The 27,624-nt window shown below is 42.9% G+C and overlaps 1 protein-coding gene across 1 annotated transcript in view; it reads left to right on the top strand.

Annotated features, from left to right (window-relative positions):
- Nucleotides 1–4,070: 4,070 nt before the first annotated feature.
- The window catches only part of LOC115767308 (LIM/homeobox protein Lhx1), a 61,283-nt gene continuing 37,729 nt past the window's right edge, over nt 4,071–27,624 (top strand). Inside the window, exons 1-3 of the mRNA XM_030711546.1 lie at nt 4,071–5,058; nt 24,019–24,214; nt 25,100–25,326. Of these exons, the coding sequence (XP_030567406.1) occupies nt 5,016–5,058; nt 24,019–24,214; nt 25,100–25,326 (466 nt within the window). The 5' untranslated portion in view covers nt 4,071–5,015. The remainder of the gene's footprint in view (nt 5,059–24,018; nt 24,215–25,099; nt 25,327–27,624) is intronic.

Genomic DNA, 27,624 nt, shown 5'->3' with positions numbered 1-27,624 from the left:
TCATGTGTTCGGTTTCCATTTGTTGCTGTAGTCGTAGTCGCTTTTGTCTCCGTTGTTGTTGTTGCTCGTTTTGCGTCGCATCGTTAGCCGTTTGCTCCGTTAACTCCCCTTTGAAAGGGGCTATTGTGAGTGGGTGGTGGTGAAGGGGCGTAGAATCTGCATGTCCTTCTGGGGCTGGGTTGGGGGCGGCGCGCGTGTGTTTGCATATCTGAGCACTGCGATCGCCAAGTGTCGTCGCAGTCGCAGTCGCAGTCATAGTCCTGCGCCTGCCATGGGGCGTCCGTTTGCCGTGCTGTTTGCTCGGTTCGTGACTGCGATAGGGGGCGTGGGCGGACGGGGCGGGGGGCGGCGCCAGGCACTTGACTCCTAGTCGCTCCTTTGTGTTTGCCTCGTGTTCGCGTAGCCCAAGCCAAAAGTTTATGGCACGTCGCGGCTTTTGTTTCTCTGCCCCTCTTCTTTTTCCATTTGTTGTTGTTGTTGTTGTTGTTGTTGACATCGATGCCCCGCTCAGTGCCCTCGCACTGGGCGTGGTGGCTGCGGCCTTATCATGCATTTGGCCAACATTTTCTTGCCACTTGTTTGTTTGCTCCAGCGATTTTTGATAACTGACATTTGTTGGCGTTCGGCTACACGGCCACAAGGCTACAAGCAACTGTAGCTAAAAGGTGAAGCACCAGCAGCCAAAGGGGCCAAAAGCTAATTTTCTACTTCTGGCCAAATGATAGGAATGTGCAGCATGCAGATTGCCAGCCCGATATCAGCAATTGGAGCAGCTGCGCTCAACTTTTGCCCAGATTAGACCTTAGGTCACAACAATTTTCGTGGCGCCTCTCACAACTTTTGTTTGCACCAACATAAAAACAGAATTTAAAAAGCGAAAATGATGCGAAAACTAGAGACTAGAGACAGCAGCTTATTTGACGGTCTATAGAGTACTTACTATATAACTCTCTAAACTCGATTTATCGAAGCTTAAATTCACAAATATTTCGTCTGAAACATAATTGAACTGCAGCTGCAAATAATTTTAGATTCAATAAATAAATTCAACAAAATAAAATGTGCATTAAAGTGTTTAATCTGAAGTACCTTTGTGCTCCTTGGAATTAGTTAAATGCATGTGTTGCAGATCATTTAAATATAGTAAAGGCAGCTAAAATACAATTTAGCTGCAAGTATAAAACATTTAAATATTCCTGTTAGTTTTAAGCCGAATTCCTAAGCTGATCTTAAATATTTCTTGAATACTTTTGCTAACGATTTACTAGGACCGTAGCTAATTTTTAAAAGATCATGCCCAGAATTTTTTGAATCCTTTTTTAAAAATTTTTCCTTGATTCCAATAGTTGCAAATAAGGCTTCAAAGTAGTTGGAAAAGATTCAAAGCTTTCCACTGACAGAGAATGGGTGGAAAAGTGATGCTTAAAACTTAGAAGCTTAAAACTTGCCGCTAAGTAACCGCTATGCATCTTCTTCCCTCCGATACCTCAAGCAAACTAGGTTAACACCACTTTTCTGAGCATAAAAATAAAAGAGTTAGGCATCACCCTACTCTGCGATTCTCATGAATTCAAGTACGACTTATGTATATGCTTCGACTTCAAGTGTAACCTTAACGATTTGTGCTGCTTTGCTTGTATGTTTTACATGCATATGTTGTGTGTGAGTGTGTGTGAGTTCGTATATTGAATACAGGCTGGCAGTGCAATCGAAAGTAGAGTCTGATCGCATATCGATAACACTTTCGATGCACGGCGAATTGTTGACAGCAACAATAACAACAACAAGCAGAAGAAGAACAACAACAATTTAGCATTAACAGGTGACAGCTGCCGGGTGCAGGAATCGTGACACGCGCTGCGTGAGACGTGAGCACGTCCCGGCTGGCGGCTGGCGGCTAAAGGCGGCGGGACTGGGTGCTCGATTCGGCCAACTGCAACGGGCAAGGACATTGACAACTGAAACTTCAGACAAATGAGCGCGCGCGGTCTAAACACTAATACAGAAGCACACACAAACACACACACACACATAGACAAACACACAAGCGTGCTAACACACACAGAGCGGCAGCAGACGTGCTCAATGTGGCGCAGGACCAGGACAGGCAGAGGCAGCCAAGCACTTCACAGCTTAACACCCTAATGTGCAATATTTTTGACTCCCGCACTCACACACACACACACACACACACGCACACAGACACAAGCAGATGTATAAAAAGGAAATACAGGAGGCTGGCAAGTCGCTCCCGCTTCCGCTCACGTTCCATGACGCCCGCTTCCCCCCGTGCCACCTCTTCCCGATAGTGCTCAACCAGCTGTCGAAGTCGAAGGCGCGACTGCGTTGCCAGCAGCAGCATCCGCATCTGTATAAGCGGCAGCCGCCAAGCGCCACTCAGCAAGCCGCGCTGTCCCTCTCTGCGCCCGGCAGCACCACCACGAGCAGCAGCAGCAAACGACAATGGCGCTCACACGCACGCACACACAGAAACACACACACGCGCGCATACAGACAGCAAGTGGGCGCCACCCACTGCCCAACAACAAAGCTCATTCGTTCGCTCGCTCACACTCATGCTCCGTCGCGCTATCTCTGGCTCGCTCACACACTCACTCTCGCTCTCGGGAGTGTCAAAGCAGCTGCTGCTGCTGCTGCTTCTTCTTTCCTATTTGAAGTTTGGCTTTTTTTTTGGTGCAGTTTTTCGTGTATTTTTTGCTTGTTTAATTTTTTTTATTTTTTTTTTACTCATTTTTTATTGCGCTTGATCTTTGGCTTATTACCATGTCACGTTGAATGCGAAATGCGAACGCTGCCGGAATACCAAATGTACACACACACACACACACACACACACACACACACACACACACATACACGCACACACGTCTGTGTTGTGTTTCCTTTTTTCTCGCCTTTTTTTCATTTTTTTTTGTTTTGCTCCAATACGTTAAAACGCCAAAGGGGCGTTGAATTTTTCTGCTTTTCTGCTGCTGCTGCTGCCTTTGACAACGCTAACGACAAGACTTTGGCAGCGGCAGCAATGCCTCTTCTTCTTCTTCTTGTTCTTGCTGTTGTTGTTGCTGTGCCTAAACTTGCGCTTTAAAAAAAAAGCTACCTTGTCTTCTTGCCAATGCAAAGTTTGCACAAGTACAGAGCAAAAAAAAATAATAATAATACAAAAAAAAAAAATAAAATAAATGTAAGAAAAGTTGCGACCAACAGTTGACAGTCCAAAAGCATTTGACATTTTACCTTGGCAAGGCAACAACTCGCACACACACAGAGAGACAACAGCCACGCACACACACATACACACGCACACACACATGCAGACATGCACACAGACAGAGAGACAGAGCGGCGAACATGAATGTGACTGTAACAACACGAGCAAAAGCGCCAAATGTCACTTTGAAAAATGCCATTGGTTCGACAAACTTTCTGCCCCAACCAGCAACAACAGCAACAACAATAACAATCGGCTGCTGCTAGTGCCTGCAGAGAGGATGCGCAGCAGCAGCACCAGAAGCAGCGACAGCAGCTACGATAGCAGCGACAGCAACGAAATTCGAACGCTTCTGCCATGAAACCGAAACCGAAACCGAAACCAGTTGCTTAGCAACGCCCCCTTCTAACCGCAAACGACGACGACGACGTCGACAGCAGCAGTGGCAGCGGCAACAGCAACGGCAACTGTCGCCGCAGCCGATGACTGCGACAAATGTCAGCAACAGACTCCATTGCTATTTTTGCAGCAGCGATGTGTAGCAGCTAGTTGTCTCGCTCTGGCACATGCAACTGCATGCGCAGGGGAAATTGTTTGCCATTGAGCATAATGCGCGTGTATGCGTGCGTCTGTGTGAGTGAGCGCGCATGCGATTCGTACACGACCATCGCTAAGGGGTAGGGCAGACGCTAGCAGCAACAGCAGCAGCGACGAAAGCAGCAGTAGCAGCAGCAGCAGCAGCATCAGGTATCGGACTCGTGTACCGGTTCAGTTTGTGTTTGGCTGTGTTTTCGCCTTCGCATTGCCATTCGCTCGCGCTCGCTCTGCCGCCGTCGTCGTCACCGTCGCTGTCGACGCAGCGAGTTTTCGGTGTTCGCCTCGTTGCTATTGCTGCCCGTTGCTGCCGTCGCCGTTTTCAGTTTTTGTTTGACGTTCGCGTGGTGCGCTCGCATGTTGCGGCCCGTTATCGTTATCGACATCGATACGTTACCGTTTACCGTTACCGTTGCCGTTCTTTCGAAAGACGTTGCCAAAAACAAAAGCCGTTAACCGACACACAAAAACAAAGAAATTTTTGAAGAACAGCTGTTCTCTGGCTCCTGCTCGTGTTCCTGTTTCTTGCCTCAATTACTGCTAATCCCGCCGCGTTCCGCGCGTCCTTATTTTTGGTTTTAACACTTAGCTGCGTCGCGATTCGATGCGATTCGATTTTTTTTCGAGCACACAAGAAGTTGTTGCCAAAGTTTTTTTCAAGTGAGTTACTTGCCAAGGAATACAACAACTCAACAACAACAACAACAACGCCCAGCTCCTTCCCTGCGAAAGAAAGTGTCAAGTGGATTACTAGCAAGAAGAAGAAAAAGAAGCTTAACAACACATACAAATCATAAATAACAACAACAACAAAATCAGCTGCCAGCTGTCGCGTGTTTTGCCGCCGGCATAAAACACAACAACACACGTGCTCCACACATCTCGCTCGGTCTCTCTTTATACCGCTCTTGGCCGCTCTCTCGCCCCCTCCCTCACTCGCACCTGCACTCACTCTGCCTGAGTGGGTGCGCTTGTGTGCGTGTGTGCGTGTGTGTGCGCACGCGTTCGTCGCGCTTGTGCGTGTAGCATTATCATCGTGACCATTATCATCTCGCCCCCCAGCTTCGATATATTCGATAACAAAATTCTCACCGAGGCATCCAAAGCGCCCCTCAGGGCTGTCGCGCTGGCGTCATTTCTGGGCGACGGTTTTGCCGCCCTCGGTAGCCGAGCACCACCCGTCAAGGATCTAATGGCATTTGGTGCGGTCCTGCACACAAATCAGCACAATATAGGTGAGTCCAACAGTTTGGGGCCAGCGTGGGTTAAGTTGCGCAAAATATCGGCTAAGTCATGGGTTAATCTGACAAAAAGATCAGTATCAAAGTTTTCAGCTAATACCTTGTTCCCTTTCGCTCAGCTTGGTCAGCATGGGTTAAGTTATGTTTTAAGACTTTCTTGGCAAGGTTTTTATAAGAGAGAAATTTGTATTATTTATATTATTTTTTATTATTTTGTAATTCTTCTTTATATGTGTGCGTGTGCCTAAAATCATATCTTTCTCTTGAGAACGATATTCGATGCATTGCCAGAATCCAAAACTTCTGAAATGATCCAGAAACTAATCTTTCTTTTAAAATATAAAGGGCAAATCTTTCGAAAGACTAAAAGAAATGAACTGAAAGGAAAAGCGCTTAAAATAGAGCTGAGCAGTGTTCGAAATTATTCCTTATAGCAAAAGGGATAACCAAGTAGTTCATTTCAAAATCCTGGAAATTACAGATCTTATACTAGACCTATCTATTTGGGCGCTTAGTTACTCTTTTACGATTATATCGCATACGAGGGGCAACTGAGAATGTGTGTAGACTTCATCTAAGGATCCAGTTACTTGGTCTTACTTTGCTTTGACGCGTATTTCCCATGAGATTTAGCTTAATCAAAAAGATTTTTGCGGAACACAATTAATTTATACTCATAAATATGCTAAGAAGAAAGCCCAAATTCTCCAAACATATTCCGCATGGCTTAAACATAAATCATTATAGGCTCGATGACTTTCGGATGGAAGTCTTTAATCCTTTCAATTTCGTGTGCATAAATAGTTGCCTCTGCGAGGGGCCCAGGGCAATGGGCGCACATGGGTTAAGAATTGTGATTTGGCCGGACAGAAAAGTTTCGGTCGTCAATTCCTTACTTTTTGCCCCTGTTTTGTTTTTGTTTTTGTTTTTTTTTTTTTTTGACGCACTGTTTTGGGCCAAGCATGAAGCAAAGTTTTGCACTTTTGAACTTGCTGCAGGGTCGTATCGCACACTACCGAGCCGCTAACTCGCAACCCCCAGCACCCAACCCACAACCCACAAGCGACTGCTGGACTCTTCGCGCTGCCGCTGCGCTCCTGTTGCTATCTTCTTCCTGTGCGCCCATTTTGTGCGCCTGGCTGTTGGCCGGGCAAAAAGTTTGCTGCGACTTGTCAAAAGTTTTCTTGTTGTTGCGAGCTGTTGTTGTTGTTGTTGTTGTTGCGAGTTGTCGCTGTTGCAAGTTGTTGTTGCCGCTGTAGTTTGTTTGACTGTGTTGCTTTTTGTTTTATTTCATTTGCTCTCGTGTCAAATTTTCACTTTTGCTGACTGTTTAATGTCAGCCAAAAACTTTGAATTTTGCTGCCCAGTTGACGGCGTTTGCCTCGGCTGCTTCGGCTGCTTTGGCTGCTTCGACTGCTTCTGTTCCTATTGCTTTCGCCCCCAAATGGCCAACAAATTGCGTCAACAAATTTGTAAGCCTGCTGATTTGTGCATGCACATCGCCAAATGGGACTCAAAGCGGCCCATAAAACTGCCGACTTGCAGCTTGGTGCTTGCAACTAGCTGCTTGCAGCTTGCCAACTTGCCAAGCTGCCAACTGACGACTCATAAATTGTGGACTCCGCTCGGACAGGCGTTGCAAGTGTGGCGGCAGGGAGGTAGGAAGGCGTGCCCCCCTTCGGAAGGGGCAACAGAAGTCAAAAGTCAAAGCTGTCAACGGGCACAGACGGGGCCACAAGATGGGGCACGGCCATGGGGCATACGCATAGAACAAAGCGCAGCCAAAAGTCATAAAACATTGCAACCTTTTTTTTTTGTTTTTGTTGTTTTGTTGTATCTGCTGGTTGCATCTTTTCAATTTTGTTGTTGCTGTTGCACAGCAGCAGCAGCAGCAACAAAAGCACAGCAACGCCTTTAACAAAGTTCGCCTGCTGTTCATCAACATTTATGACTGTCCTGAGTTGCAGCTGATGATGATGATGATGACGATGACGATGATGATGAAGATGAAGAATGTTGGGCCTAGCTGGCTGACTGACTAACTGCCTGGAAGCCTCAAGCTGTCACAGGCCGCAGGCAACAATATTTGCAGCCTCATATTGCTGCTGCTGCTGCTGCTGCTGCTGCAACAGCAATTGCTGCTGCTGCCGCCTCCGCCTGATCTTGCAGTGAACGTCAATGCGGTTCCAAGTACGTCAGCATTTTTTATGCGCCATTTTCTTCATCATTTTTACGGTCAACAGTTGCTCAAGTCGCTTTACGAGCCACCGACAACAGCAGCAACAGCAGCCGCTACGGCAGCAACTGTTGCTGCTAGAATAGACAAAAAGTTGGCAGTCTTGTGTCGATTCTATGGCTTCTTAGCTCAGCTGCTTTGATTTATTGAGCAAAAAGCGTAGCCGGCAGCAGCTGCCGCGTTTAGCCTGAAGAATTGCGCATTTCGTATATGGGCCCCCACAGCCGATGTTAGATGTCCAAATGGGCGTGCCACCGACTATAAATTAACCAGCATAATGAGCCGTTGAGATGCAAAAACTGAATGCCAGAAAAGCCCTCGCCCTCAAATTTTGCCACTGGGTGGTCACACAATTTGTGGGCAGTTAGTTGGGCAAACAGAAAGAACAAAAGCAAAAAAAAAAAAAGGGAAAATTGTTAACTCTCATCTGGTGCTTAAGGGCTTTCGCAGAAAATATCTGCAGGTGGATTATGGCTGACTTTTAGGCACATTTGGCAAGCACTTAACAGAAGCAAATCCCAAAACTGTAAATTATGTTGCAGGCTGTAAACTTGTTGAAGGGACATGCGACAATAGCTAATACAAACTTCTTGCAATTCTTAAGCACTTTAAGCAGTCAAATTCTAAATTACGATACAGGTTGTTAAGTTGTTCGACGGACAGACGTGACAATAAAGAAAACAGACAACCGTTTTTATAATTTTCAAACAGTTCAAGCGCACAGCTCTCTCTCTCGCTACTATTTGGTTTACTAAATGATAGTCACATATAATTGTCAAAAATTACTTTAAATAGGCCTTACAAATTTGCTTCATTCAACATTTAATTGAAAACGTTTTGAAAGGAAGGAACAACTATATATTATATATATCTATATATAGATGCATAGGTATTTTATTAATGGTTGATCGATTTTGAAGATTATGTAAAAACATTTCCGATTTAGAGATAAACTACGCTTGCTTAGATCTACAAATAATATTGAATGTGTCGCAAGAATGCGTGAGTACTAGAAGATGCAATTTGTCTGAGAAAATACTTTGTATAAGCCTAAAAAGGCGTAGGTAAATATTCCAAAGGAAGGCTCCTAGACTCTTTACATTTAGTCTAGGCCTTAGTTACAATAAATATGCCTTTTGCCTGCTTTGCTTTTATTCGCACTTGATAGAAAAATATAAAGAAAATATCATTTTATACATATCCTTGGTAACATCAATTAAAACTAAAGGAAAAAAAAGTTGTCTATTGATTTGAAAGCATTTTCTGTTCGTATAGCTTATCTTTGCCTGTTCAACTATTGCTTTTCTTTTGCTAAATGTCATAATATGCCAGCAGATCGTTTTTCTCAATATCTTGTTAATGAGGCGCCAATGAAACTCGTTTGATTTTGCCACAAAAACCAAAGAGAAAACAGTGGCAAAAGGCATATTGATCGTTCAGTGGGGCACATTGATAGCATGGGATAGCTAATGGCTGCCGATCTTTGGCATATCATCAGATAAATAAATAAATAAATAAAATAAATAAAAATTAATAAATAAATAAATAAATTAAGAGGAAATGCTGCCGAAAGCCAGCGCGAACTTGGAGCTTAGCTAAAATTATTTGACGGCCGTCTCAGGAATTGAATACTTATCGCGCCGGCTGTCTCCCGCTTTTGGCCCATGATATGCAAGTTATGGGGCCCACCAACCGTTGGGAACTTTACCATTTTGTGCCGGCCGCTCCAGCTGCGGAGAGGGTCGGTGGGGGGGAGAGGGTACTATGCCACGACATGGCCACATAGGACGATGCTTTGGGGCCAACGTCGTCGCCTGTCTGACAGTCTATATACATTTTTGTTTTGTGGTTCTCGCTCCTTTTTTTATTTAGTTTTTTTTTTTTGCAGTTTAGCTCGAAGCCGAAATAGTAATTCACATTGAATGGCTTCGGTGGTGCGACTGCGACTGCGACTGCGAATGCGGCGGCGGCGGCGGCTGTTCTGGTTTCGGTGGTGCGCTCTGTGGCTCTTTTATGATTTCTTGGCCGTTTTACGATTATTTTAAAGCTGTCAATAGTCAACGTGTGAGATAATTTATACGCCATAAATTTCAGTGCAAGCACAACTCGAGCTCCGAGTCCGACTTCGAGTAGACAAAAAAAAAAAAAAAACAAAAAACTGAAACAAAAAGCGCAGGCAGATTTTTTTCAGTCGTGGACTTTTCACTAGCCCGCGCGGGACGTGGGGCGCGGAGGCTGGCAACATCATCAACAGGTTCTATTGCGCTTTTTTTTTTTTTGTTTTTATTTTAAAAGTTATTGTTGTTGTCTGTGACCATTTCGGTTGGCCCACAATTCATTTGTGTAGCTTATCGCCTTTTTGGCTTGATTTACTGCCCCGGCAATACCAACAACAACAGCAACAACATTAAGTGCACTCAACAGGTTGTTTAACACTTGACACGGGGCATTTGGGAGCCATAAACTGGGCCAACGAAATGAGAACCCAGTAGAATCTCGGAATAGTTGTATTATAAAAAAAAAGAAGCAGAACAGGCTAAAGTCGCTGGAGTTGTTGTTCTTGTCAAAATATAATTGAATATGTACACATATGTTTGGCAAATGTTTAAACTATTCTTTTTTGCTGTAATTTTTCTTTATATAGTTAATTTTTTTTTTTGCCTTCATCTCAACTCTTCCGCTTTGTTCGGCGTGTAGCTGTAGCTGAAACGGTAGCCGAAGCCTCGGGAATTGATTTATAACCAAAAGACTCGCCAAAGCGAAGAAACAAAATACAAGAGCAACAACGACAACAACAACAACAACTACAACAAATGCCCATAAACAATAAAAACAACCAATAAAAAATGAACAACAATTTGCAGCGAGTTTCCAATTGAGCCACTTGACGCGCTCTCACGCAGTCGCAGCGTCTGTTGCCGTCGCTTCACGGGGGGAGTGGTAATGACCTTTAACCCGCAAGTCGCAGGTCCAACTCAGGACAGCGTCCGCGCAACTGGGCCCGGCTCTTGCCCTTGCGCTCAGTTACCCGCCTTCCTTCCCCGCGTCCGTCTAGCGGGCTGTCTTCGGTTTACTCGCGCTGCCCGTTCGGCTGGAACCAACGCGCCCAAGAAAAACGATCGCGCCGCAGATGACCGCAGCTAAATGCGATTAGTTCCGAGTGCTTCGACAGCAGCCGCAGTCGGAGTCGCAGTCGCAGCGGCAGCGTCAGCGTGAGCGACAGCCACCCGACAAACTTGTCGCTGGCCATGTACAAAAGAAAATGTGTGACAAGTTTTCCTAGTTTGAAGAAATTAATTTAACTCAAAGCTAAAATTCTACAGAAATAATTGCTAAGAGCTCGTCAAAGAATTTCGTTTAATGTTTCACAAAGTTTCGCAGTAATTCGGTAGTTCAGTAATAATTAAATTGGCATGAGAGTAGTATTCAGATATAATATGTGAATTGACATTAAGAATTTACTATGTTAGATTGAATTGAGTATTCAGATATACAATATATGTATAAACAAATACATTGTATCCACAGCCTGAGTAAAATGTTCCACTTTGGATGTCAATTTGACTAAAGCACAGATATATATATACTCGAAAGAATTTTAGATTTTTTTTTTTTAAATATATATATATATATATATATATATATATATATATATATTTTAAATATATATATATATATATATATATATATATATATATATTCAACATCTATTTAGATAGAAATCCACAAAGAAATTACATGATATCTGAATTAGATAATGAAACAGAATTTTTGCGTGGTGTCTTAAGTTGAATATATCTGCTGCTGTTCTTGTGTGCGTGTGTATGTGTGTGTGTGTGTGTGTGTGTGTGTGTGTGTATGTGTGTGTATGTATGTATTTGTTCATATCTTTCCTCCTGCGCTTGCTGTGTGTGTCGCTTGACCAAGTGAAGCGTTGCAGACGGTGCGGGCGTCCCTGTGAACCGGGTCCACATCATCAATAACCGAAAAACGCTCAACATAATGATGCGTGTAATGTTGCTGCTGTCGCTGGTTGCCGATCGCAACGGCAACAGCAAGAGCAGCGGCAACTGCAACACCTTCACCCTAGCCCTAGCCGTAGCCCTAGCCCTAGCCCTGCGCGTGTGTCTCCATCTTTTGGCTCTCTTTCCGCATGCTGCTGCTTGTGGCACTTCATTTGGTAACGCATCTTCGAGCTGAAAAGATCTCTCAGCGAACTCCCAGCCATTCGCCGCCTTTTGTGCGCCGCTTCGATCTCAATGAGCGGCAATTTGTTATGCGTTTTTATTGTGCGTTTATTAATTTGATTATGGCTGCATTATAAACTCGGCGGCAAATGGTATTTATAGGCATTGCTGCCTGCACGACATCGTGTTGTCGCTGTTGACACGCCGCACAGCAACATGTTGCAGGCGCCCGCTTATCAGCAGCAACAGCAGCAACAGCAGCAGCAGCAGCAACCGCCGCAACATCAGCAGCAACAACAACCGCAACAACTTAAGGCACGTTTTTACTTTTTAATACTCATATGCAAATTAATTAATCAAAATCGCGCGCATACACGTGTCGCGGTTGTTGTTGTTGCCTTTGTTGGCAAACCATTTGCGGCAAAACTTCAAAACGCAGCGCGAACAACACAAAAAATATGTGTATAGTATATATATATAAAGAAGAAGCAGCGGGCGGCAATGTCGACGTCGTTACGTTAAGAGGAGCGTAAACGTAAAATTTGTTCGGCAACGAACCGTAGCCAATCGCTCATCCCACAACGCATGCCCCATTCGCCGCGAACCGAATTGAACCAAACTGAACCGATCCGAAGCAAAGCGTGCCCTGAACCGAACAGAGCCTTCGCTGAACCCTTTTCGTTGCTGAACCCTTCCAATGAAATATAACTCATTGAGTAGCTGAGATCTATGAAAGTTTTTATTCTTTGAAGATTGCGTTTTTTCTATCCATAAATCTTATGGCATTTACTTTTGGAATTCAAATAAGTGCGAAAATGGGTTCTCGAATCGACTCGAAAGGCAGCCAATTATATATATTTGTTGTATATTTATATAGAAAAAAGATCATTAGATATAAGATAGACTATTTACTTCGCCTTAAGATATTAAAAGCATATCGCAGGATATACGATAGATATAGATATAGATATATTTGTTTTCTCTATCTTATGATATTTTCCTTATAGAAATATACATAAAATATACAGCATAAAATTGCCTGTCTATGGCTTTGAAGTGTGTATCTGTTTTTCCACATAGTTCGAACCCTGTTTTCTCATATATTTACCGAACTTTATTGATAGTTCTTATATTTAATTGGCAATTGCTCGTGTGTTCTACTGAAAATATTGAAATAATATGTATATTAATATATATATAAAATCTGTAAACACTGTGCATATTCTATGCCCAACAAGCTTACAAGCCCATAAATAAAGAAATCGATTTAATTTGTTTCAACAGCTTTAAGAAATGTCATTCTACTCTAGTCCCCATTAAATAGTTCCATATATCCCAAAATTAATCCAAATATATATTTATTTTGCATAGGAATCAGTTAGGCAGACCTATTAACATTTGCCCAATTCAGACACAGCAACTAAACGCTTGCGACTAACTATTGCCGCACTAATATTTATAGAAACAAAGGAAATCGAAACCATTTGAAAAAAATATCTCTCCACATCGTAAATAATTTAATTGGCCGCAATCAAAACGATTTCAAGTTTATTTTCGCCCTTAACTTCACTTATAAATGATTCTGATATTATTTAATTGCTGGCCACTTTGCAGAAATGTGAAGATGGACTCAACGTTTCTTTTTTTGAAATTTTTTTATATTTTTCCCTACTTTTGCGCTCATGTCTGGATATGAGCTCTGAAATTTGAAACCTCTTCAGGGGGAGCAGTTAACGGGTGCGCTGCACAAACGGCTGCTGGCTTAATCGTCAGCTGGGCAAGATTTGCAGGGGCTGCTCCTGATGCTGGGTGCCGATAAGCCATGTCCTCGGTTGACTTTGCCACCCCAAAACCCCCGAGGCGCAGAGGGTTGCTGGCATTACGTGCAGTCGCATTCAAGGTTAATGCTTTGTCACAAAATCGCTCGACTGAACCCCAGATATATGGCGATAAGAAATTTTTGTGTTTTCAGTATTTTCCTATTTTCGAATTTTCCCTTTTTGCGTGCTTTATTTTTATTTATTTTTTTTTTTGGCTGTTTGGGTGCTTCGCTGTTTGACTTTGGGCGAAAGTCAGCAAAGCGAATTTCAGAATCGGAGCAGCGCATAAATTGCGCTTATCGTGGACTATGCGGCAGCTTATGAAGCTAATGGCCCAATGGCAAGGCCAGGATGGGGAGTGGCAGCAGTGGGCGAAAGAGTGTGGGGGATGGAGGGGGGATAGCAAGTGTGGGCGCGCTGCAGGGTGGCAAAAAGTTTGGCCAAAGTTTTGCGGTCAGCAGGCTGCATGGAACGCTGTGAGAGTTGATTTCCAATATCATTTGGCTGTCAAAATCACATAACAAATTTCTCACATGTTGTTTATTATTAATTGCATTCCCAAAGGGGAGCAGGCCGTGTGAGCGGAGTGCGGGGTACACATTTAAAAGCAATAAATTTTGCAAAATTAATGTGAAAACCAATTAAAAGACATTTGATAGGCAAAAGAGCACAGACAAAGGCTCAAACTAAATATATATATTAAATATTGGTATATCCACAGAGAGGGAGAGAGTGAGAAGGAAAGAGACAGCGAGGGAGAGAGAGAGGTTATGGAGCTAGAGCTGGTGTAAAAGAGACGGTTGCGTCCATAATTAGAATATGCATAATATAATGCTTTGCTAAGAAAACGGCCAAAAGGCTCGTTCTGGCTATTCTTGTTATTGTTATTGTTGTTGTGGTTGTTGTTGTGGTTGTTATTGCTGTTAACCCAGTTAGCAAATCAAAGCGATTTGCAATCGCATATGGCATCGTGTGCTTTGGGCCAGCCCATTGCCAAAATGCAATTGCAAATTTAGCAAAATGCCCAGCTGGGGAGTTCGGGCTGCAGCTGGACGCTGCGAATTCGGGCCATACGCTTTATTTGGCACAAAACTTTAAACCTTTAATCGCATTAAACGCTGCCAAAGTCACTCAGCTAAACGGGCCAGGGCTTGAAGTGTGTGTGCATGTGCGTAACAGCAGTGTCTGCCACATTAAATATTGAAAAATGCAAATTTACAAATACATAAATTTTAAATGAATCGCCAACACCAAAAGCATTTAAAATCAATCAATGTGCCTGCTGCAAGCTGCTGCAACACAAAGCGAGCTAAAGCGACTGCTATATAGCTTCTATATATATATATGTATATGTATATAGCTATATATATACATATATATCAAGAGCCGATAGGCAATGTCAAAGCGACCCCAGCGACCACATCAAATGTTGGCTGCCATTCAGCAGCTTTGGGCGTGTGTGTGTGTGCTTGTCTGTGTGTGTGTGCTTAAAGGGTATTGCCGCAACTCCATTGATATTAACCAAATGAACAAGCAACGTCAGCACCGCAGCACAACATACACGACTGATGGAGTGGGTTGGGGTGGTGTGGCGTGGGGTGTGGGATGAGGTCAGCAGTTGGAGCTAGACGTCTGTGGCTTTTTAGCGGATTCAGTTTTTGGCACAGACATTGCACAAATAATGCAATTTTTGCAGTGGCTGGTCTCTTTTTTTCTTGGGTGGGGCTTCTCTTTTTATATAATGCCAATCTGTTAACGTCTAGAGTTGGAAGCTACAAAAAAGTCAGCTTTCCACATAAAGTAATGTGTTTTGTTTTGTGCAAGCATTTAGTTTATTTAATTCCATTTAATTATATATATGCTCTTGTCTGTTGAATCTCTATAACTGATATTATAAATAGCTATTTGTCGGGTTACAATTAACTACAAAAGCAAAGCTTAATGCTTGACTTTCCTTTTTGATAGCTTTGTGTATCCGGTCACACTTGCCAAATACGTTCACACTATTACAAACAACTTTTGTCGTATTCTGTGACCAAAATATTATTATTATAAGCGTTAGCAAGTTCCTTGGCTTCATAATTATGAATTATATATAAATAAAAAATGTTGAATTCTCCTTTGAAAACTCTGTGTAACTCCACGTTAATAAATAGAGAATATTTAAACGTTATACCAAATTGACATCCCAAATGTTTATTTATAATTATTTGTATTATTCTTTCTGTTATTCAAATGCGTTCAGTGCTGCCATATGGGCCAAGCATTGCACAGTGGCAACCATAGAACTCTTATGGGCAACAGTTGAATTTACCAACAGCATGCTAAATCGGCTTTAGCAGCAGGTTAAAGTGCTTGTTAACTTGAGCGGAGCATTTAAAAAGTGAACACTTTTTAGTCGGCTCAACTACATATGGGGCAAAGTTAAGAAACTGTGAAAAAGGGCAAAAAAACAGAGTTGAGCTGAAATGCTAACCGGATGGGCTTGAGACGAAAAGAAACACAATCGAATCGTTGGGTGGTTGTGTGGGGTTGGCCACACAACAGGGTGGATGGCACAGGCCGGGGCAGGAGAGGACAGGACGGGAGCACATCACTCATACGCTAAGGCTTATCATTGGCTATCTGTCTGCTGACAAACGCAAACAGCGGCAGGACGAGCGGCAGGACGAGCGGCAGGACGAGCGGCAGGACGAGCGGCAGGACGAGCGCCAGGACGAGGTGAGGTGCGCGACACGAACTGAAGCGAGGCGAGACACGAGTTCCACGCGATTTGTGATACGAGTGGGCGCATTCAACTGAACCAACCGAGTTGGAGGTCGCACTCCCCCCCAACACACACACACACACACACACACAGAGAACAAAACTGTCGAGCCTATAAAAAAATCTGTGCGTCCTGACGACAATGTTGATGACGATGGCAGCCAGACAGATGACTATGAAGATGAGAATGAGAATGAGAAAAATAAAATGAAAATGAAAATGGGCATGGAAATGGCGGATGGCTAATGGAGGCTGGCGGTTGGCGGTTGGCCTATGCACGGGCAGGAGGGGGAAGGGTATTGAGTATGGTAATGCGAGTGCAAATGCAAATGGAAATGTTAATGGCTATGTTGACTAACTGATCGGGCAACAATGCTAGCAACAACAACAACAGCATTAACAATAATAAGCTGCTTTTGACATACAGCAAAAAAAATCTTAAACATGCAACCTGCTGAGCACGAACTCTCTAGAGAGCACATTGAGAAAATGATGTCCAACAGCAACAAATGCAAAAAAAACATGAAAGAAAGAAAACGGTCTTCAATGCCAGGCTAAGACTCTGTGCATGCCGCTCTCCCTCCCTCTCTGTCTATCTTTCTCTCTCTCTCTCTCTCTCTCTCTCTCTCTCTCTCTCTCTCTTTCTCGCTCTCTGGTGCATCCCTTTCTCTGTCTCAGACTCTGTGCTGCGCTGGCCTTTCCCCTGCTGTCTCGCATTCACATTTTGCAACGCAACATGAATTTTAATACAAAGCAACAACAACAGCAACAGGAAAACAAACTTGTTCGTGTGTTGGTTTGTCATGGACGTACGCGAATGGTGAAAGAAGGGGGAGGGGGGGGGGGGGCGGCGGCAGTGACAGTCGCTCGGGCATGGCCAGATATAAGGCAGCTGATAGGCAAAGAGCGATAGCTGCAGATACTTTTATTTTATTTTACTTTACTTTACTTTTTTTTCGTGCCTTGGCACAGGATTCGACGTGGCAGCAGCAGGCGCAGAGCGGGGCGTGGTGGGGCTAGCCGCCTCTGGTTTTGGTTTTGGGAAATATAATGGCAAAGTAAACAGTTTCGCGATGGGGACGACGACGTTGGCAATGGCTTCTGGCTGCCGCCGCCCTCAGCTTTCAGCTCTCAGCTCTGAGCTCTTCGCTGTATGCCATTAGGAGGAGCTGCTCCTTTGCTGCAGTCACCCTCTGCGCCCCCGGCCCACCCCTAACCGGCTTATGCTCCCCTACACACAGACTACAACAAGGCAGAGCCACTTTCATGTCGCTTTGTGCGCTTGTGTATCTAGCAGATACTTTATATGCATGAGTTACAGAAAAAGAGGCGTATTTTGTATCTTGAGTGCGCATAAAATAAAAACAGCAACAACAACGCGAGCAAACGAACAACAACAACAATAACTCAGTTTGTGTGTGTAGCAAAAAATATAAATATAAAATTTACATGGCTGAAGCGCATTCAGAGCTGTAGAAAATAAAAAAAATCGAGAACAAGCGCGAAAGAGAGAGAACAAGTGGCTAAGACAGGGATAAAAGATAACCCAAACAAAGGATAGAAAAGAATAAAAAACATGTTGAGCATTTTCATTGCCTTGTAATGACAACTACTTAAAATGTTATATCGATAAACGATTCTTAAAGGGGCTTCATAAAGATTAATTCAAGAATATGGACAGCACTTCAGTTGAACATAAAGAACGAGTAACAACAGCTTCTTTCAAAGGATGGGTTGCAATAATAATCGATACATTTATCTAACTGAAATATCGAAAAATGGTGCGACCCTAATAGTAAGCTATATAGCAAATTCCTTAATAAACCCTTCAATACCAACTAGCACGATATTTCACAAAAATATGGATATTATGATATTATGTGAATTAAAGAAAACTATTTAATTAATTTGAATACAAGACATATGACGGCTTGCAATTATATATCGATAAACACTTATCGATTTATCGATATCAAAAAATCGATTATTGGAGCACATCAAAATTGTATGCCATATAACAAAACAAACACATACAAAAACGTGTCGACTTGCAATAGTCAATCGATAAATATTCGAAACACAAATTTCACTTAAAGATGATGCATGAATATAAATGTTTTTCTGTATAACAATAATGTGAAATACAATCCTAAATTGGTTTCAATATCATGAAATTCTTGGATCGATAATAATAATTTATAATTGAAATCTGTTTCCCATATGTCACAAGTTTTAATTTACAAGTTGACAAGTTGGCGAACTTAAAACTTACATTCACATTTTGTATGACAAATACTTCTATTTTTTGTCGGCAACTCGAAAAATGGCTCGTCTGAGGCAAGTCAAGTCGTTAATATTCGAAATATTCGCGTCAAAATGGCAAATAATTATGTAATTTAAAATGTTAACAAGTTGCATGCGAGCCGACGTGAAAAAGGCCTCAGAAATAGGTGTTAAATTCATATAAATATTTTAAGCGCATTAACAACCAAAACAACTACAACAACAAGCCACAAACAACAACAGCAACAACAACAATGACGACGGCGACGGCGACGGCGGCGGTGACGATGACGAACTTTGGTACCAGCCGCGCGAAACGCAACATTAAATATTCTTTATGTATTTTTCTACATTTATGTACAAATTTACATATTGGTCTGGAACGTTGTGTGTGTTTGTGTGTAGATGTGTGTGCTACTAATTTGCCCATACCCAAGGCGCTGGCGAATGTAATCAAAATGTCAAATCAGGCGCAACGAATCGCATTAAAAATAGCAGCTCAAGTAGCCCGATGGCCCCGCATCACAGATGCTTCAAACGAGGCGAAGGCGCAGTCCATGGTGAAAGGGAAATGCCTAGAGAGAACTGCTTCGGATAGGTGACAACAGTTCCAAAGAACTGTGAAGAGCTATGGGAGCTCTTTAGGTTAAAGCATATATCTTTATATGTGGAAGTAGTGTGCATAAATTAAAATTATATTTGAAAGCTTAAAGTTTCGTAGGTGCTTAATAAAGCGATTTCATTTAAGCATGGCTATTCTTCATTTTCATTTTTTACAAAAGAGTGCAATCATATTAGCACACATGAAAAATGGGCGCGACTCTTCTATTCGCTTCTCAGTTTAAAAGTCGGCTCATTGCTAAGCAAAGTACATGCGCAACTGCCAAATTTCATTTTTCACGTCTTATTTTGCTGGCTGTAGAGCTATCTAAATACTAATATTCTACAACTGCACAAGCAGTTCTTCTATGCGCTTCTCAAACTTACTTCGCATTGCTCAAACTGAACGCTTCGCACCTTCAGATTTACTAAGCTTTTTAGCGTTCGCTCTGGTATCTTTAGGATTTTCTATGCTTTGTGTTTGAGTTAATGCAAAGCTTATCAAAGTAACTGCTTGCACCGGCTCTGCTCTTCTATGCGCTTCTCAAGCTGCACAAACTCTCTGATTAAAGCCGCTTGCTAATCCTTCTTTTTTTTCGTTTTGTTAGAGCTGCATTTGCGTTCTTTGGTAAAATGTATGTTTAGCGTCTTGGGAGTCTCATTAGCATTTGCAAATGGCCAAAAAACTAAACCGAAAAAGAGAAAATGTCACTTTCCAACACTAGCCAAATGTAGTTCGCAGCTGCCTGGCAAATGGTATTACGCATACGCCGCATATAACTGGCAAATGCTACTGGTACTGCCGCTGCCCGCCACATCTTTCACTTTTCTGCTTTGCTTTCGTTTCTCTGTTTTATTATTTTATTTTACTTTTTTTTTTGGTGTGCGCCTGCATTTCCATTTGGATTTTTGCATAAGATTTGCTGTCGAAAAAGGAAAGAAAAAAGAAAACCAAAAAAAAAGAAAGAAAATGATTGCGATTGAGCGACGGCTGCTGGTTTGGATTTTCTTTCTTGTGGCTTTAACATTTTAGTCACGTTTTATAAGTGGGCAAGGAAATGTTGGCCGTGGAGAGCAGGGCAGGGCGGGGGCTTTGGGTGGGTTGCTTGGGTGGAGATTTATACTATAGGCGTAACCAACATGGCGCAGCAGGCAACTGGCAGCACAAGTGCTTTTTGGCCAGAGTTGCAACAAAAGCTGAAGCTGATTTTTTTGCGCTGATGTCGAATGAATTTTTCACAGTCCGCAGCGAAGCTGAGCAAAAAGTTGCTGCTTGTTGTTGTTGCTGTTGTTGTTGTTGCTATTGTGTATTTATATTGTTTTGGTCAGGCAGCTGCTGCTGCTGCTGCTGTTGCTGCTATCGTCCATCCATGGTTGCCTCTTGCTGTGTTTTGGGGCTGGCCTTTTGGGTGTTGCCCTGCCCGACCCAGCGAGCCATGAAGAAGCTGCTGCTGCCGTTGCTGCTGCTGCTGCTGCTGCATTATAAATGCAGCTAGCCTGTATGGTTCTGGGAGTCGAGTCTGCTGCCTGGACACACAATTATTGGCGTTTGTTGAGCGCGGAAAATGTTGTGCAAAATGCTTTGTACGTGCTTCGTTCTCCTTGCCAGCGGTCAATGGCTGCACAGTGGCCAAAACAGATCCATGAACTTGCGATTGCGATTGCGACCGACAGAGAGACAGTGAGAAAGAGGGAAAGAGAGGGCGGCAAGAAGAGGCAGAACGTGTGGTTGTGCGAGCAGGATGCCAAATCATTTTGTTGACAGTAAATTTTGGCCGCTCGCTCTGTCGCCTAGAGCTGTGCCCTACACCGCCCGGCGCGCTCTGCAGTAGCGGCAATTTTTCCACATCGTTACATAAATTTCAGCACAAAATAAATGGCCAACGGTAGCCAAAAGTGCACTCAACAATATTTAAATTGCGACACTTAAACGGCAACAACAACAACAACAGCAACGGCAACTTGAGCAACATCGGCGGCGTCTGCAAACAACAATTTGTCGCGTTTTAAAAACGCGCCAGAAGCAACGAAGGCAGCGACAAAGACGACAACCGACAACCAGCAACGGCGACCAGCAGGCGAAACAACGACAGCAAACAGCAACGAACTGCAAATGCTCTGCCAAGAAACTCATATCTAGAGAAGCTTATCTATATAGAGAAGCTCAATCAATATAAAGCTCAGAACGATTTATAAAGCTTTGGCAGCTGAGCTCATCCCTTAAAATATTACCTTAAACTAAAACTTTGGATCGAAATGGTTGCATATTTAGCTTCCCCAACTCATTAGGACTTTACATTATATACAAAAATCTAAAAGATTGCAAGCAGTTAGACGATACCTAAAAGTTTTTTAAATTTACGAGCACTTTGCAAATCCATAATCTCTAAATATTCATCTCTAAATATTGCCGATGTGAGCTAGTAATACAATTGAGAATCGCATAGAAGGCTGGCAAGTGCAAAGCTTACAGCAGATTTAAAAAAAATACTCGAGCCAACTCCCGCACTGCTTGCCCGAAAAGAAAAAAAAGTTTATTCCAAGAACTTGTCTTATCGAAGCTCGTTGAGAGAAATTTTTTGAAACAGCTGCTGTTCCATTTACGTTTTGCAAACTTTGCCAGCCAGTGTAGACGCCCCACAGAACAACAACCACAACAACAACAACAACTACAGCAACAACAAATACGGCTGAAAGCAGCGCAGTGAGATGATGAAGATGATGATGTAGTGAGGCAACCGTTTAACCTGTGCTGCCAGAGCCTTTTTGGACTGCAGCAGCAAATGTCGGTCCGATTGTCTGTCTGTCTATAAACGTCTATAACCTTCATTAAAAATTGTCTGCAGCGGCATAAAATGATTGATAACATCCGTCAATTTTGACATATGCGAGGTCTGCTATCCAACAGCAACCATTCCCAATCCCATCCCCATCCTCATCCCGCTCCCTGAATCCCGCCTGCTTTGCCCCGCTCGGCAGCTCCAACTGCACCTTTGCGCTGCTGTTGTTGGCTTTCGGCTTGTGGTTCGCTCGCTCTTTGGCCGCAAAATGAGTCAATTCGTCAATCAATCAGTGTGTCAGTCGCTCATTTATAATGGAGAGCGCAGGCTGTCCGTTTGTCAGCTTGTTCATTCCATCATTTGTCCATACATTCACTCACTTACTCACTCACTCGCTCACTCGCTCGCTCAGCGATTCATTCATTCATTCATTTTGGCTACTGACACTCGGGGCGTATGAGCAACGCGAAACTTGTCTTTAATAGCATTATTAATGCGCTCGCTTGAAGCTGCTTCTGGGCAGGCTTAGCCAGGATGTGAGGACATGGACCCGCCCTGCGCTCCCCAGCGCTACCCTCGCCTTGTCAACCCTTTGCACTCTTGACTTGACTGGACTCGACTCATTTCGTCTGCTTGAGCATATAAAGTGCAAAACTTTTTGAATGAAAATAAATTTCACACACACACACACACACACACACACGCTCACACAGCCAGACAGGCGAACGGACCGTCTGGCCGGTCTTTTACCTGAATGTGAAGCTGATGCTGGACCACGCCCCCGCTTATACATATATTAGCTGTGGTCCCTGCTTAAATATGCCCCGCGGGTGCAACAACTTTTTTCTTTGCATTTTTGGCCAAACGCAGAGTGCCCGCTGCCTCTGTCTCTGCCTCTGCCTCTGCCACAGCCACATCATTTTGCCTTTTGCCCATTGACTGATTGACTGAGGTAGCAGCAGCAGCAGCATCAAAAGGAGAGCCAAACAGGCAGCGCAGCAAGAGGCTGGCATTGCGGTTAGGGCAAAGAAGACTGTGAACTATGGTCTCTCGCTCTCCACTTGGCGAGTGGAATCAGCCCCCGGGCCGTGCTTGGCGTCTATCATTATACGGTTGCAGTTATCGGGGTGTGCGCCACGCCCAGCTCAACCAAGGCAGCCCCAACTGGCCGCAGGGTGGAATCGAGCCTCAGCTTCAGATTCAGCTTCAGCCTTGCCATTCACAATTCAAAGTTATTCACTTGTGCGCAAATATGCCACTCAGTCGGACACTCAATTTGAAAAAGGTGCAAATGAGTGGGCAGCCCTCGGGTGTTGCCACTGTATGCGTTTGCCAAATTTGTCTAAGTTTTCAGGTGTAGAATAAACCACCACCTGCCCGTCTCCACCCACACCAATGCCTACCACCTCTTCTCCCCCTCACAGTTTGTGCATTTGTAAATTTGTGCATTTGTAAACTATGTGTTGCGTGCACAGTGCACGTCAAATGTTTGCGCCCAGGCAAGCATTGCTCATTTGATCATCCACACACACACACACACACAGACACACACACGCGTGTGAAAACTTAATGAGCACCCCCCTCCCCCGCCTCCTGCGTGCCTGCTCCCTACTTGAGGCACCGGCGAGGTGCTAATTTGCGCCTCAAAGGATTTTGGCGCACAACAGTCGAGACCACATAATAACAAAGGTCAACAAAAGCATTCGAGTTCCGTTTTTCACTTCATGCTTATTTCGTTGCTGGCATTTTAAAGCGTCGGCCAAAGCAATGGCAACACCTGTTAACAGTTCCTTAATGGACTGAAATACCTTTTGCAATTACCTGGCCCAAAAAAATGCAACTTTTTACTATACAATTAAGTTGATATTATGAAGTATGCATTTGAAAGCTGAAGTGGGAAAAAAACCTGTTCCTGTAAATACATTCTTTCATTTATTTAACAAAGTTTTTTTGTAATCAAGCAGAAGATACTATATTTTTTATTAGTATTATTATTATTATTTATATATTCTTTTATTAATAATAATAAGCGTGATATGCTTCCATTTTTCATGAAACTTTGAAGGACTTACAACCTTCTCGGGCTAAGTTTTTTTTTGGCTCTTCCACCCAACGATGTGAATTTATCCGAAAAGAATGAAACATACGTCATAAAACATACGTCATAAACTGAGAGTCAGCAGTATATCGCCTTGTAAATTAGCGCAAATCTCTTATTCATACTCAAAATAATTTCTATATAAATTTTAATTTCTTTCGTGTCATTTCTCCTTGGTATGCAGGTCGCAGCGAGCCGCCGGTCGGCGTTGGCGATCCTTGTGCCGGTTGCAATAAACCCATATTGGACAAATTTCTGCTAAACGTGCTGGAGCGAGCCTGGCACGCGTCCTGTGTGAGATGCTGTGAATGCCTGCAGCCGCTGACGGACAAATGCTTCAGCCGCGAGTCCAAGCTGTATTGTCGCAACGATTTCTTCAGGTGAGTGACGGCTAAATGTCCGAGTTTGAGGCGTGGGCAATGGTAATAGCTTTGCTAATGGGCAGTCAAATCAAAGCTCGAACCAATCAATCAGCAAAGCAAGTGCAGAGCAATTAACCCGAAGAATAAAAGTCAAGTATTGAATGTTAACTCGACTCTCTGCACTTGGCTTGGGCCCTTTGCTTGGCTCGAGTGTCCTTTGTGCGCTTCCATTTGATTTCACTTTGCATAGAAAATTTTCTAATTGAAAATGAAAAAAAAAAGAGAAAAAATAAAATAGAAACGAGAAGCGAAATCAATTAACATGCAAAACACCTGCACAAATCAAATCAAATTAAATCAAATGCAGCTGCCAACTGCCAACTGCCAGCTGGCAATTGGCAACTGGACAACTGGTCAACTGGACAACTGGACAACTGACAGCTGACAAAGGGCAATGGACAATGGGCCAAATGGGCAAATGGCTAACTCCCGACACTTGGCCAGCCAATCAACAACAAAAATAGCCAAGACTGGCCGCAACTCAAGTCTGCCCAACCGCAGACTGAAAGGCCCCAAGCAAAGGCATTTACAATTGAGCCTGGGGGCGATTTCATTTAAATCTATTCTGAGCAGGCTCTTCGACAATAAAACTGAACCAAGTTTAGGCTTGAAGTCCGCTGGGTACTACATTTATCCCATGAGAACGATCGCAGGTCTGGCTCGAACCAATGCCTCGCCCTAGAGCTCGCTTCGTGATCTTAACTTATCATATGTACTATATACATTCAGATTTGGTTTGGCAGCTAGCTTCGTTTTATTTTTTTACACATTTTCAAACAGCATACAATTCAACTTATAAGAAAATCTATTAACTATTTATATATATATTTTATTTTTGCTTAGACGTTACGGCACCAAATGCAGCGGCTGCGGTCAGGGCATTGCCCCCTCGGACCTGGTGCGCAAGCCGAGGGACAAGGTGTTCCATTTGAACTGCTTCACATGCTGCATTTGCCGCAAGCAGCTGAGCACCGGCGAGCAGCTGTACGTGCTGGATGACAATAAGTTTATCTGCAAGGACGACTATCTGCTGGGCAAGGCGCCATCCTGCGGCCACAATTCGCTGAGCGGTAAGTGAAGCACTGCCAAAAATCGTAAATCTCTTCCGTTCGCTGGGGGCTCATCTATGCTAATTGCGCCAGCAGGCAGGTTGGGTCTGGTCGAGTATGCCCCGCAAACCAGCTGCAATCCTTGGCTATTGTTTTTTAAAGGGTCGCACGCCTCGCTCTAATGATATCAGCAATAAATACAAAATTACGCATACGACGCGTTGTACGTATAGAACAAAACACATTTCTGACTAAGCGAACGCACGAGAGACTGGGCTGGAATGCTGTTAGCTAAAACTGGGCTGCTTTTGACGCTTTGGGTATATTTAGGCTCAATTTGCAAAGCAATAGTTTTTGCTGCTGTTGCTGCTGTTGTTTTTGCTGCTGCTGTTTTTGGTTGTTGTTGATGCTTTGGGCAAATATTTTAATTTTTGGCCGCGCTGTGCGCTGCATTTGTTTGTACTAATTGTTTACAGTTTGATATAGAAATATTTGCCATTCAAATTATCGTGGGAATAACTTTTAGCTTGTTATTCTAATTCTTGATATTAGTGCGGCAACATTGTTATTGTTGTTGTTGTTGCTGCTGTTAATGCGCTTCGTTGCTGTTGAGTTATTTTTATTTTATTTTATATATTGATATTTTTAGTCAACGTTTGGGCGTTTGCAACTTCAGAGCTAAATGCTTGGCAAATATTTACACAACACGCAAGCCACACACACACAAACACACTCACACAGACACATATACATTAAAAGCGCCCCTCAACGATGTGTCTTAACAGAAATTATATCTATATTATTTATGTTTTCTTTCACGAAATTGGTTTTCTTTTGGATATATTTTAGATTTATTGTATATATATATTGCATACTTTTATTTGGATATAGCCAAGTAATATGAAACAATTAAACAGTGTTAAACAAATAAAATTTAGCCCTTTGAAAGTTTTTATAAGCAAAATAAACAAATGCTTGACTTATGGTAGCTTTTACCCACACATGAGTAAACTAATTTTTTTTTGTTATGCAACACTGACGACAGACACAATTTAAAAAATAATGTGACGTTTGTTTGCTTAACTAATGTGCTTGGGTTGTTCTACAACACTTGCAGTACAACTTATTTTGTTTGCAAAATATTTCAATAAAAAGTACTTTTTGCTTTTTTTTTTATTGTTAGCATTTGACGTTAATTAACAAAGATAATGCGCCTTTGTCGCTTGACAACACTAAAACATAAACATTGTTTAGTTTTTGAAGCCATTACTCAAAACTAGGGCTTACACAGGCAACAAAATAGCCTTGCTGCACTTCAAATGCCATTTTTATTTCAGATGAGTTTTTTTTGTTGCTAGTCTATGTAGTTTTTTATATAAAAAATATATAATTAACTAACACTGGTAGCTTAAGCTTTGTGTTATGCTGAGAGGCAGAGATGAAATTGATTAATATGAATTATATAAATGAACCGTTGATAAGTCAATGCTGGCATATGAAACCTCCAACCAAACCCTTAAAAGCCAAATTCCAGCAAAGGACTTTTTATACTTTCAGGCTCATTAGGTCGCCTAATTAGCTAGTCGGTTGGCGTAAAACTAGTTGTTAACTGTTGTGACATTGATGGGAAGTTTATTAAGCTTCAGTTTCACACTTTTAAATTAATAAATTGCCAGTTTGCCTTGTTTAACCTTTAAATAGGCGCAGCTTCTTTGCGCCCGTTTGTATCTTTACCCCTTCCCAAGCTGCATGCTTGCTGCTCCCACAGCTTTCCCTTGAACTGTGTGGCAATCATTTTCCACTTTTCTGTGCCTTTTAAAGGGGGCGCAACTTGCCCGCTTAACGCCTTCAAATTGACTGCAAAGCGAACGGGAATCCAAACATGGCTTAAAGCAGCAGCTCAAGTGCCGCGGCTGTCGTTTAAAGGTTATGCTTTAATGCTTGATGTTGTTTTTGTTGTTGCTGCTGCAGAGCTACATAATTATGGGGGCCAATTAAAGCTTTAAATGCTGCACACACACAAACGCACACTCACTCTCCAACACACACACAGGCAGAGCCGGTGACTGCTGTCACACGCAGCAACGCCTCGCGTTTCCTTCGCTGCCGCAAAATATTTTCATTTTCATCATCTTTGTTTTTCGTGTTATTGCAATAATTTTAAATTTTACAGCAATTGTTGTTGGCTGTGTGCTGTTGTTGTTGTTGTTGTTGTTGGCAGTGGCTTTTGGGATATATTTTCGTAGCATACTTAGCGGCGTTAAATATTTCAACGCGACCATTTTTGCTGCCGCTGCTCGCTGTTGCGAGGGGAAAACA

The sequence above is a fragment of the Drosophila novamexicana genome, unplaced genomic scaffold (genome assembly GCF_003285875.2).
Source record: "Drosophila novamexicana strain 15010-1031.04,08,12 unplaced genomic scaffold, DnovRS2.1 tig00001361-arrow-arrow-pilon, whole genome shotgun sequence".
NCBI classification, from domain to species: Eukaryota; Metazoa; Arthropoda; class Insecta; order Diptera; family Drosophilidae; genus Drosophila; species Drosophila novamexicana.
This window is presented reverse-complemented; position numbering and strand designations above follow the sequence as displayed.